Source organism: Chiroxiphia lanceolata, chromosome 13, assembly GCF_009829145.1.
Source record: "Chiroxiphia lanceolata isolate bChiLan1 chromosome 13, bChiLan1.pri, whole genome shotgun sequence".
NCBI classification, from domain to species: Eukaryota; Metazoa; Chordata; class Aves; order Passeriformes; family Pipridae; genus Chiroxiphia; species Chiroxiphia lanceolata.
In genome coordinates, this window is record NC_045649.1 from 35,078 (window position 1) to 47,601 (window position 12,524).

The window sequence follows — 12,524 nt, forward strand, 5'->3', positions numbered from 1 at the left end:
AACATTTGAGCATTGATCTTGCGTTCCCAAAGCCACAACTGGCAGCTGAACCATGTTTGCAAGCCCTTTACTGAACAGCTGTCGTACTGCTCAACTAGTCCTATGTTTCATGGAAGCCTTATTAACACGCTTTTTTCCATGTATGTTTGGGAAACAAAATTTCACATTACCTGCCCACTCACCCCTTTCTACTTCAGGAATTTGTTTTAACACACTGACCTGTTCAGCAGCCTGGGCTTCTCCATAAGTTTCCAAGAAATTCCCTTGGATCACTGATCCTATGATAGTCAAACCTTTACCAGCTTTCAACTGGGATGCAAATGTTAACAATCTAGGGTATTTTACATGCAAATCTTCATCAAGTTTCAGAAGCACCAGCAACTGAGGCCTGGAGAAAATAAAAAAGGCAATGTCCTTTTTACCTAAAGCTTTAACAAAAACACTTGTAAAAAACTGCTTCTCATCACTTATATTGTGCTTGAATATTGACTCTGAAACAATATGTTCTTTCTGTATCTCACACATTAGAAGAGTTTTACTTAATATTTTATTTCTCTTGATTAAAAGCAGATGTGAAATATTGTGGGAATTCTGCTACTGCATTGTGTTGACAGTAATGAAACCCACTGATATACCTAGGTTAAGAAGCTTGCATTAGCATTTTATTCACAGGCTTGTTTTTCAAGGCTCTTTTAAGTACTGTTAGAGCACACAATATGTGTTCATACTTTAAGGCTGTTCTCCCAGATCTATCTGGATATTTGTGCCAAGAAAATATTTGTAGTCTGTATTCAGAAACCTGGCACATGGATGACACGAATATTTTCATCTCAACACAGATCCCACCTGTCTTCTGTCCCTTAAGGTGTTGCTACATAGCAATTAAATTATTTCCTGTCTTAAGTTATGGCTGAGCAAGTATAAAAATATCTGTAAAACTCTGTCTCGGGTAGATTCCTAGTCCTCTTGTTCAGAACCCAGGAGCTGTGCGATGCCCAACCGAGAGGAGGGTTCTTGCCCACTTAATCTGTTTTCAACACATAAAGTCAGAGGGAATAATGTTGGTCACTGTTTCAGTTTCTTGACCTCTGGACCTCTGAACTCACAGACTCCACAGTTTCCCCAGGTTCCACTTCTGAATTCACCAATTTTGAGTCCAACTAAAGATCCAAAGGGCATGAAAGGTCTGCCCATACAGGGCCCATACAGTAGGGCTTGCCAGTGACCAGGCAGCTTACTGCAGTCAACACTTCTTTTTTTAACATTCTGGGCATTTAAATTCATTCACACAGACCAAAAACATCTTGTTTAGAGTCCAGTTTAATTCCTTATGTGTAAGTAGATAACCATGACAGTGCATTTTATCAGTCTGAGATGAGTACCTCCAGTTCTTTGTGTGTGGAGGGCCCTCCTCCAGTCTGAGTAAGGCATATCTTGCCGCGCTGAGCGAAAGGCCCCGGATACCATCACCCCACTCCTTCTCCGCACTGTGAAGAACACACAGTTTAGCCAATATGTGGTTCCACGAGCATTTAGTTGCACACCTACAGTCAGGCTATAGACACACCAGTATCTTAAAATGAGTTTAATAACATGATACATAGCACACATCACATGTATATTTATCATTTGTACATGAATGTCTGATGTCACGTGAGAAAAATGCAAATGTTTCAGTCAAATACATATGACAACACCACCATTCTGGGCTTAATTCATAATCAACGCTCCACTATGGACGAAGCTTCCCAAGCATATACAAACATCTGGCACTTCACAATAGCTGGTTGAGTCATTAAGCAACATTAATTTATACAGCCATACTACAGCATCCAACATTATCAGTCTCAGGCAAGCCAATCTGTAGATTCAGCTTTTCAAGGACTGTTCCTGACAGGTCTTTGCACCAGATAAACTGGAATTAGATATTGCCATCAGCTGTTCTGGGCCTGAAGCAATCATGTGCCACAGACAGCAGGAAAATAAACGCCAACCAGTTTTCTGCTTTCTGTGACTCAAGTTTCACCAAGCACCTTTAAAGGTTTAACTACAAAGCACTTCAGGGGCTTTTGTTTAGCACTGATACAGTAAAACAATTAAAAAACATGAACTAATAAGGAATGCCTTCAAGTTATCTCTGTAGAGTGCCTTCTCCAAACGTGAACACTAGAGATAATTCATTAAAAAATAGATCCAATTCTCCCTTCCTACCCATTTTTATCCAGTTAATACTTACCCTTGGTATTCAATGTACTTGTAAATCATGCCTGCAATAAGCATTGCTACCAAAGCATAATACCAAGAAGAAATGAACATCAGTGCCAGGCAAATACTCATGCCTAAAAATGAGAGGGCCCTAAAGGAAAAAGCAAAGGTATTACTAATTAGTGGGGCAGAAAAACCTTAAAAACAAATTACACTCTTGCTCTTTTTTTTTTAAACTGTCTATTCTAAACTGACAGCGAAAGTAAAGATTCCAAGGGATCTCCCCAGTCCCCATTAGTTTTAGTATCCTGATGTTGAAATTAAACTCTCATGCCATTACACATCTGGGTCTGGTCCACTAAGAATATCGTATCAGTGTACTGCCCACTGCTCTCATGGAGAGGGCTCTTCTCAAACCCTCACTGCAGATTACAGGCCTGGCCTTTTGCTTACCAGTGATAGTATTTGAAGCGAGGCCGCCAGTTTGGAGTTCGCAGAAGTGTCTGTACTGCACATGCCAGATTAACAAAGAGGTAACACATCAAGAAAAACCTGAAAAGCAAAAAAAGTGCAAAACCTTTTAGAACACACATTTAGAGATTCTGTCGCACACAATCACAATTAATTTACAGTCAAAATCCAGCTGCTCTGTCACATGTACCTGTGATTTTTATTAGCCTGGACTATCAGTATAAAGTAGTCAGAACAATTTTTTAATTAGATCAAGTTAGATCTATTCACATCAGTGCTGTCTTTGCTCTGTGATAAAACTGTTTTCCCAAACCAAATAAAATATACTAAAAACTTGACTATTCACAGAATACTCCACAGCAGAAACAAATGTATATGAAGAGTCTGAAGTCAGAGGACTCATAGAAATAATGAAAGTGGAACTCAGACTCCAGTAATTTGCTTTATGGTTAAAGCTATGGTTCTGAAAGACAATCAAACTAGCAAAATTCAAAAGAGTATTCTTAATCCCACCCCTCCCTTAACAGCAACCAGCCTGTTTCTTACATTGAGAGAATTGGAGCCACCATGTCAAGTGAAGCAATCAGGATTCCCAGCTCAGCAATCAATGCTGTTAACAGAAGAGCCCATGTCGGTTCACCATTCGCTTTTCCATGACCAAAGATCTGAAAAACAGAAACATTAAGCATATCTGCCAAGTATTTCATAAGGCTGTAATGGAAAAAAAGCAGATTACATTTTTAAAAACAGTAGTCATTTTCCTACATAATTCCTTCTCTAGAGCAAGGAGTCAAGTTATTCTAATGTCCTTTTGTGCTTCATTGAATTAGATATTCAACTTCTTGATAAAATTATCACATAACGTCTAATCAAACTCCTTAACAGTATTCCTAGTTTTTAACAAAGGACAAAAAGCATCAAAATAAAAAATATTGACTCTCACTTCAGTGCTGGGCAAACTAGGGAAAACAAATCTGATTTCCAAGAGCATAAAGTCAAGCAGCTGGTTAGGCAGTATGTACAGAATGCGTTTTTAAGATGTACGAACCCACAGGAAAGGGATGATGTTGTCCTTGGCTATGGCTTGCAGCAGCCGGGGGGCTCCAGTGAGGCTCTGCAGACCTGCCCCACAGGTGGAGAAGAAGGATCCTATCACAATGACCCACGGTGAGGGCCATGACAGGGTACCCACCACCAAGTTCTTGTTCACCGCATCACCATACCTGCAGAGAGGGACAGGGAGCATTCAGTTGAGACTCAGGTTTGGGTTTTTGGGTCAGTTTTAAGATGTCATTTAAATATTATTAAATACTATTAAATACTATTTTCTTCATCAGGAAATATAGGAAGTAGTAAACAAACTGAGTTACTTTTGATACACATATAGGAAGTGTCTGCAGCCTGATTCCAGCAGTTTGAAAACTTCCTTTTCATTATATATATTTTAAAATTCTTGTATTATCACCACATTATTTCTCACTTTCACCTAGAGAAATGCAAGAATTAAGATACAGGATGGAAGATCTGAGGGAACCATGCCAGAAAACATCAAATCAAATACAAGCAGATTACCAAAACACTGATTACAATTTACATACAAATATGGTTTTAAAAGGCACCCGTAAGTAAAAGCCAAAAAAAACTAAGGGCAGGGAGATTTGTAGGGGGAAGGAGGAGGCAAGATGGAAAAGAATACTGCAAAAAAGAAAATGAAAGGAGAGCATTAAAGCAGCACAACTTACTTATCTCTCAGGACAACACCTTCTATGCAGGCTCCAAATAATAATACACAACTGAAGTCTTGAGGACAGAGTGTGCTAAGGAAGTAAGATTTCTTAAGATGTGGCAGAAGAAAACCCCCATAGAAAGTATCGTGGAAAGGAGAGTATGTGCCTCCGTCCCACAGCATTTGCACTGCAGCACCTCCACAAGTACATCATAAAGCTGTGAGCAAATTAATGTCTCACAGCTCACAGAAAGCTTCTTATGTTAAAATAACAAAGTTGTTCTTCTAAGTTTCAGTTTTTAAACCAGTTTTAAATGTTCTGATAAAGGAAACAAAATCGAATGAAGCATTTTTATACTAAAATGTCAATTTAATCTTCTGCTAGTATAGAAGCTGATATTAAACTATCTTTCTTTTCTCCTTTCCCTGTGTCTGAAGATATTTTGAACATACAGCAACCCATTACCTTGCATGTTCCTATCTGTGGCCTCTGATGGCATTCACGTCACCAGTAGGTCTTTGACTATGAGGTTTGTTATTAAACTGTACTGCTTCTGCACTGTGCAGGACAAAATACCTCAGGCTTTTAGGATCTGGCAATCCATAAAGTTTTTGATCTTGTGAATTAAGTTCACATGAATGGTTAAATCCTAAGTTCTACCCCTGACATGCAACTATAAATTACAAAGTGTAATAAAAGGGGAAACGTGGCTCCCTCCTAAAAACCACGGTGTGAGGCTCCCACAGGGTGGCGTATGAAACCGACACATCAGTTACTGAGTCAGTTCGAAACTGCCAACAGAGCTGGGCGTTATGTCTGTGACCTGGTTTAATATTTATTATGTTCACAGGAAATGCTGACTTCTTCGTACAGGGCCAGTTCCCAAAATAACAACTGGGGAAGGCTGTGCTCCTAAGAAGCTGGGACAAGCAAGCTGGGATCCCGATTTACAGTTAGGCAAGGTTTGGCAAAAAACAGGAATGGAACAGCAGAATTTCCAGGAAAGTCACCATCTCAGCCAGCTGCCCTTTGGGTGGGATTTATTCAGAAAGCTCTTTTGACTTTTCTTTTTTTTCTTTTTAATCTCCTATGTTGAAAAATTGTCATTTAGGACATCAAGAACTAGATGAAGCTGAAAGACCTTGGTTTAATCTCTTTAGCAGGAGAACAGAGATGAAGACAGTCTTTCCTAAGCAAAGCCCTTGTGGTTCTAATCCCAGAAGAGCGGAAAAAAGAAATGAAACTAGACGTTTCCGAGGTTAACTCCAGTTTATCTTGTTCTAAAATGTTCAAGACAACCTATAGTCCTTAAAGTCACTTCAAATAAAAGGTCTGAAAAGCTGTAGATCACTGTGTAGCAAAGAACAGCAATGGAAATGCAAAACAACAGAACCCACCACAAAAAGCGGGACGGAAAATAACAGGGTAATAATTCCAATGCTTTCAGCCCAAGGACTGTTGTTTTGTTGTTTGTTGTTGTTTTTTTTTTCCTACAAGTCATACTCACACTGATAATTTGGTGACCTGAATGCAGTTCCACAAATCAGATACAATGTAGCAGCACTCTACTAATTATAAAAGGATACAGACTAGTGATGTGGTGACAATGGCAAGAATTGTTCCAACAGGAATGGATTTCTGTGCATCTTTGAGGTCCCCTGATCTGTTTGAACCAGCCATGATACCTGAAAGTACATTCAGATGTAAGATCACGGGGTAGGAAGAAGCTCAAAGCCCCATGATGACCTCTTATCCCAGCATTCTCACCAGTCACCGAAGGGAAGAAGATGCCAACCAGCACCATGAAGGAAGTAGCAATATCTGAAAGCACGTACAGGTGCAGGTTGTTTTTCTGGCCTGCTACATCAACAGATGGGTGATGTGCTTTCTCCAGGATCTCTCCTTTCTCCAAATAATTGCTCCATAAGTTGTCTTCAAGGTTATTATCACACCACAGAAAAGAAAAGCACGTTTCAGTTCAAACTCATTATACTATGTTCTCATTGTAATGGGTCTACAACTGCAGATTACAAATGCAGTTCAGTGATCAACACAAATGAAGACGTATACAAGTTACATGAAAGAAAATTTATACTGCGTGTTTTCAAAGGAATCTGTATCAAAAAACCACAAATATGTATCAACAGCCTACTGAAGTCTAAGCAACTTATCCTTTATTATTACTAAATGTAACATTCTTTTAACTTCATACCTATTTTAACGCAAGGAAATACTGAATATATTTACGAACCGCCATACCACACACAGTAGCTCAGAGAATGCAAAGCAGCAATACTGAGCAGCTCTCTAGACAGGAACGGATTTGTTCTTCAGCCAGTGAAAGAATTACAGAATTGCACGTTTGGCATTTGAAATTTCACTAATAAATGCTGAGTCCATTTTAGAAACTAGAATGCTGGTTTCTGTGAAAATGGGAACCTTCAGCATTCAGCACCTGCACAAAGCAGCTGTTCCCTGGAGTTTTTTTCAATAATGAACACTTTTCAATGATATTATATTCAAGAGTGGGCAAAGCAGGAGACATACTATTTCTATACAAGTACTCTTATCTTTCAGGACATAATCTTAACCTGTCTAAATGGAGAGCTGTCACTATGTAGAGTTCTGAAAAATTTTAATAACTTACTCATGTTAGTATAATTTATAACCATAGCTGACTTCCTGATGAAATTATGAGACGTACAAGGCAAATTTAATCAATTTTACAGCAGACAAGTACTGTATCAGGAAAAAAAGTGCCCTCGCCTCTTTTTAAAGATTATAAGATTTGGGGTTTTTTTATTGAAGATAATTTTCTTCACTGTCATTACATTTCTTCAGTCCCTCTTTCTTAACCAGCAGGGAAGAGTTCAACCCATTTCAATTGCTCAGCATGCCTCCTCTTTAAGGGAAAAAAAATATTCTACTATACCTATTAAAATGCCACTAGCAGCTCCCGGAATTCCTGCTATCTCAGAGACATTATTCATTAGGAAATATTCATCGCAGTGTTCTTCGGTTAAGTTTGTAGTGTGGCAGAAAAGCTCCCAAAGCTTAGAGGCCACAGTTATGTTATCCTTAACTATGGTTTTGGCACAAACATCAAAGTGATCTCTTGACAAAGTCCTGTTGCCCAACATGCAAATCCTGGAAGGGAAACATGAACACCAGGGTTATTGTATGTTACCAGGAAAATGAAATCCACCCCTCCCCATAGTTCTTCTTTCATACCGTGGAAGCTTCAAGTTACTCTAGTCTGCTACATCATTTCTTACCTTCAAAAGGATGGTGGTAGCAGGACAAAGACTGTCTGTTCCCTTTAAGGGTCAGAGGTATAAAGCTACTTTTTCAACAGTTTTGGGAGAGGTATAAAAAGCTACGTCAATGTGATTTATTGAATTTGGTCAATTTACCTTAAACAATGAAAAGGGAAGATTAGGCCGCTTTAGGTTGTGGGGGGTTTGCATTTTTTGTTTGTTTGTTTGTTTGGGGTTTTTTTTGCTGTGTTGGCTTTTTTTTGGGGGGGAGGGCATTTTTTGTTAAAAAGAACTACTGAAGTGGAAGAAATTTAAAAAGTACTAGAATTCAAATTATTTAAATATATTTGGAATCTCATTATCCCAGTTTCTGTATAGTAGCACTTGAATGACCCTTGACATTTTAGCTTCACAATTAGGAACATACATTTCAATCACAATAAGCAAGGGTCTTCTTGCCAGAAGATACTGTGCATAACTGCTAAAATCCTCCAGTGCCTGTTGTATTTCACCTCACCATAAACATCACTTATTCCAGCACTGAAAAAATTTTAATCCACTTCTCCAAAGACAGTTCCACAAGACACAGTGATCCAACATAACAGCTTGCTGCTGCCAGAAGTTCGTTCAGCTTCTCCTTCCGGTGTCAGAAAACACCCACAGGAAAAGAAAAAAGTTGCTTCCATTTTAATTGTTTCACAGGTCTTACCGATCACTGAAGCCAGCAAAATAAAAGAGACAGGGTCACTTTTGCAGGCCCATGAACTGTAACTTCAGAGAAGCCTTCCCCTCCAGAATTAAAAATAAATACACTATCTAGTGACTTCAAAAAAAAAAAAAAGAATACAGCTGAAGGAAGAAAGATAGGGAAAACATGCAAGAATAATCCAAGAGATAATGAGCTGAAGGCAGACACACTGTTTTACTTTTACTGATGTAAACTTTCACTGTTTTAAACACTATAATCATTGGGCCCTAAATATCCAAAGGGAGCACTTGAGTGTTGCAAGTACTTAGTTATGGTCACAGCACTTTCAAAGGTGAATAATTACATAGATTCAACTCCTCTATTTCCTTTCTATTCATCTCTTGTCAGCAGTATCAGAAAACACTGTTTGCATTCCTGATAAAACATGTTTCCACATTACTGCTGCTCCAGCTCTGAGTTTAAGGAGCTGTATTTCATGTTTAACTGCCGTCATGCCAAGGAGCATATGGCTGTGTGCAGAGCAGGGCTCCTCATGTGGCAGACCAGCCTGCTCCCAGACCAGGGCCTGACCATGGCCCCACCATCACATTCCTAAAAGGTGCCCTGTTTCTCACAGCTAAAAATGTTGGAAGCAATTCACAAAAAAGGTAGCTTCAACAATGCATTAGGCACAAGCTGTAAGTAACCTACCATTAAACCCCAACTTCCAGACCCATAGGCAAAGCTATACCCACATCCAGAAATACTACTCACGGAAATTCAGGTGGATCGAAGATGGACTTGATAGCTCCAGCGTAAATGGACAGTATGGATATTACTACGCAGGCCAAGAAGAGGGAAGCAAATTTGTTTACATATTTGACACCTACAAAGACCACCACTGCCATTAAGATGAGGAATACAGTGCCATACACCCTCATGTTATTTAGCATGGCATTGGAAGCATCGTGGGCACTGGATGGATGAAAAATTGCTGCTTGTGGCACAATATATGTCTGAAATGAGAAAGCAAAAGCAAGCTGAAGGAACAGTGAAAGAGAATTCTGCCCGGGATCATGTACCTATACTGGCAATGTAAATCACTTTCCATTTTACAACATGCTCTTCACTGGGAATCTTCATCTTAACAGGAAAAGTCAAGAGATAACAGCCCATTCTACGTCAGTAGAACAACTGAGCCAACTTTATCAATCATGACCATGAGTCTTGGATTAAGTCATACTTCCACCTGTGTTGTCAGAAGAGCTTCCTGTCTGGACACCCAGCTTCCAAAGGGAAGCACTAATGGTACAGAACTGGACACCACGAAAACTGGAGACCCTCTAGTCTCTTCCTGTGAATGTGTACACAAACATGGGACAAGAATACTGGGGTACTTTCTATATGTTATTTGTCTTTAAAGCAGGACTACTCCGGTACTACTCACCAATAAAATCTCAATGGCACCAAGGATATACATTGCTCCTGCAAATGTTGTTCCCAAATAGAAGCACAGCCCTACAGCTCCACCAAACTCTGGCCCCAATGATCTAGATATCATGAAATAGGAGCCACCAGCTATGAAACAAGAAAAGTGAGAGTAAAATTGTGGTTTATTAAGTTTTTAAATATTCACAACAAGAATACAACAGATTTTTATACTGTGTATCTGCTATTTTGAGATTCAATTAAGTATGTGTTTTGTTAGCACAGAGGGAAAAATCAAATAAGCTAGTCTTTAGCCTTATTGATACTAAGAAGAAATACTAGATAGGAATTCGGGCTTTGTATCCTGGATTAAGCAAATTTCTCTGGAATAAAACCATGTGAACAGCTTATAGCAATTAAGGGTTTGGTTTTTTTTTCTTTTTCTAGCACAAATGAGATTTGCTAACTACACTTACCTGGAACAACACCATTTGTGGCAATAGCACTCATTGATATGGTTGTCAACATAGTCTAGGGAAAACAGGGAAAAGGGAGCAATTATGTCAACAACATTTTTTAAAACATAACTTATTTCTTGATAAAATAAAGCTGCCACTGCATAGAGGATACATTATTTCTATTTATTCTGCCTGTCATTATCTAAAAGAAAAAAAAACAAGGGCAGGAGGAATTTAATCATTGAGCTGTTGAGACTTCTGTTTGAGGGATGGCCACTGCTTTATCAGGTCAAACAGTGGGTGTCTCCAGACAAAGCAAGAGAACACAGGTGTCCCTCCATCTGCAGAACTGCAATTCCAACAAGGGCTAGTCCAGCAAAGCAGGTAGCCACCACCTGGGACAGGCATGGAAAACGGCTGTGTGCCGAAGAAACACAATTTTTAAGACTGTATCTACACTAGATAAAAGTTTGTCGTTTTAGAAGTACTAGCAAAAAAAAAAAAATCCCAGGCTATGAACATCGGGGAAGTGTGTCTAGCAAAAATCTGGCTTCTCTTTCCACAAGCATATACAATGCTGCCCCTCCAGGTCTGTCAACAGTTTCACAGAGGTTATGTCACATGCATTATTCTACCTAAATACTTACACAGCAGCAGCAAAGCAATACAATCAGGAAAGACTGAAGGACTCCAGCCATTCCCACCATCCAAGTCAGCCGAAGGAAGAGAATAACCCCAAAGATATTCTGCATGCATGGTAAATACACCCCCATCAGGGTGCCCATGCTGGGTGACTGAAAAAAAAGAAGTTTATATTCATTAACTGAAATTATTCAAAGCACAGATAACCAAGAAAGCCTAGAAGTTCAGGTTTTTAAATGGTAGAAACCTGGGAAACATAAGGTAGACACACTCAAATACTGTTGTGCTGGACTTCCACAAAACACAAAGCAAATTCCAAAATCATGAATTTCTGAGCAAAATCCTGATCCTATCACATCTTCACATTTTAAGTAATTACCCTTTAGCATTTAACACCAATTACTAACAACAAAAAATATATTTATTTGTTTTATTGTAGATCCACAGATATTCAAGTATGAAACCTCTCAAATGCTGCAGACCCAGAGTAAGACTGATCCTACCCTACTCCCCAGTTTATAAATTCGTGCCATGGAAAACACTTTTTCAATGCTATGACTAGAAAAGATTTGGAAGCAATCTAGAGACATGCATAACGTATTTTCTTCCATTTTATGTATTCCATGTAAAACTAATAGTTCTGCCTTTTCTTATGTTTAATGTCAGCATTAGACTCTGAATTACTTTTGACAGCAACTGAGAAAATACAGGTTAGTTATGTGACTTCACAGGACGTGAATGGATGGCATTCAACATATCATCCTGCAGAATTCTCCTTTGCCCAAATAGTTATTGTCAAAGATCCAAAATAATGACATCACAGTGCCACTGGTAAGGGCTTCATTTCAAGGAATAAAAAAGTGTTTGCTGCATTGGCACACTGACACCAGCAGCATTTCAGAGTCCCAAATCTCTGTGGCTTCCTGCCAAGACATTTCATTACTTCTGCCTTCTGAGGTTTTCATTTGCATTTAAAATTATATTGAATTCTATAACATAGGGGGAACAGAGTCTAACTTCTAAAAGGCTCATCCCTTTTTATACTCCCTTCTATAAACCTGAATTACAAAATATATTATAGATAGACAATATTTAAAGAAACTCTTGAACAATCATTTAAATGATAAGGATATTACAGGGAGGTGACAGCACTTATTCAAATTTGACTCCACACAGCATTAGCTAAATGCAAAAATAAACAGGTCACATGTACCTTTTTAAACAAATAATTACTATTGCTTTGGATTAATGACTAAAGACAAGCACATTACTCTTAAAGTGATAAAATAGCTGTCAAAACCTTTACCTAGGGTAAGTCAATAGTGTAGTCAGTACACAAAGCAAAATCCTAGAAGAATTAAATGTTTATAAGATCATCAGGTCAAAATAAGAAGCCTAGGAATTTAGTGCTTCGACTTGCAATTTACACGTTACAATTCAGAATTTTCTCATCTGCATTAGGAATCTGCCCTGACAGAGATGAAAGAAAACTGTGCCCAAGAGCATGATCTGTATCATTCTTTGTTAGAAATGCCAGAAATTGCTGACTGATTTTTTTTAAGTCAGCTTTGAATTCCTTGTGTGACTAAAGCTAACACAGATCAACCTCATACAGACTACAACTCGTGTGAACCTCCTGAAGTAAAGC

At 38.7% G+C, this 12,524-nt stretch overlaps 1 protein-coding gene across 6 annotated transcripts in view; it reads right to left on the minus strand.

The window, feature by feature from the left end:
- Positions 1-12,524, minus strand: part of SLC12A4 (solute carrier family 12 member 4) — a 48,185-nt gene that overhangs the window by 8,283 nt on the left and 27,378 nt on the right. For all 6 annotated transcript variants that reach the window (XM_032701495.1, XM_032701499.1, XM_032701500.1 and 3 more), the window contains 14 exons: positions 10,882-11,028; positions 10,253-10,307; positions 9,796-9,926; positions 9,123-9,364; positions 7,336-7,550; positions 6,171-6,335; positions 5,990-6,088; positions 4,419-4,476; positions 3,725-3,899; positions 3,223-3,341; positions 2,659-2,757; positions 2,237-2,356; positions 1,383-1,487; positions 220-388 (listed from right to left, as the gene is read on the minus strand). In XM_032701495.1, coding sequence (XP_032557386.1) covers positions 220-388; positions 1,383-1,487; positions 2,237-2,356; positions 2,659-2,757; positions 3,223-3,341; positions 3,725-3,899; positions 4,419-4,476; positions 5,990-6,088; positions 6,171-6,335; positions 7,336-7,550; positions 9,123-9,364; positions 9,796-9,926; positions 10,253-10,307; positions 10,882-11,028 — 1,899 coding nt within the window. The remainder of the gene's footprint in view (positions 1-219; positions 389-1,382; positions 1,488-2,236; positions 2,357-2,658; positions 2,758-3,222; positions 3,342-3,724; positions 3,900-4,418; positions 4,477-5,989; positions 6,089-6,170; positions 6,336-7,335; positions 7,551-9,122; positions 9,365-9,795; positions 9,927-10,252; positions 10,308-10,881; positions 11,029-12,524) is intronic.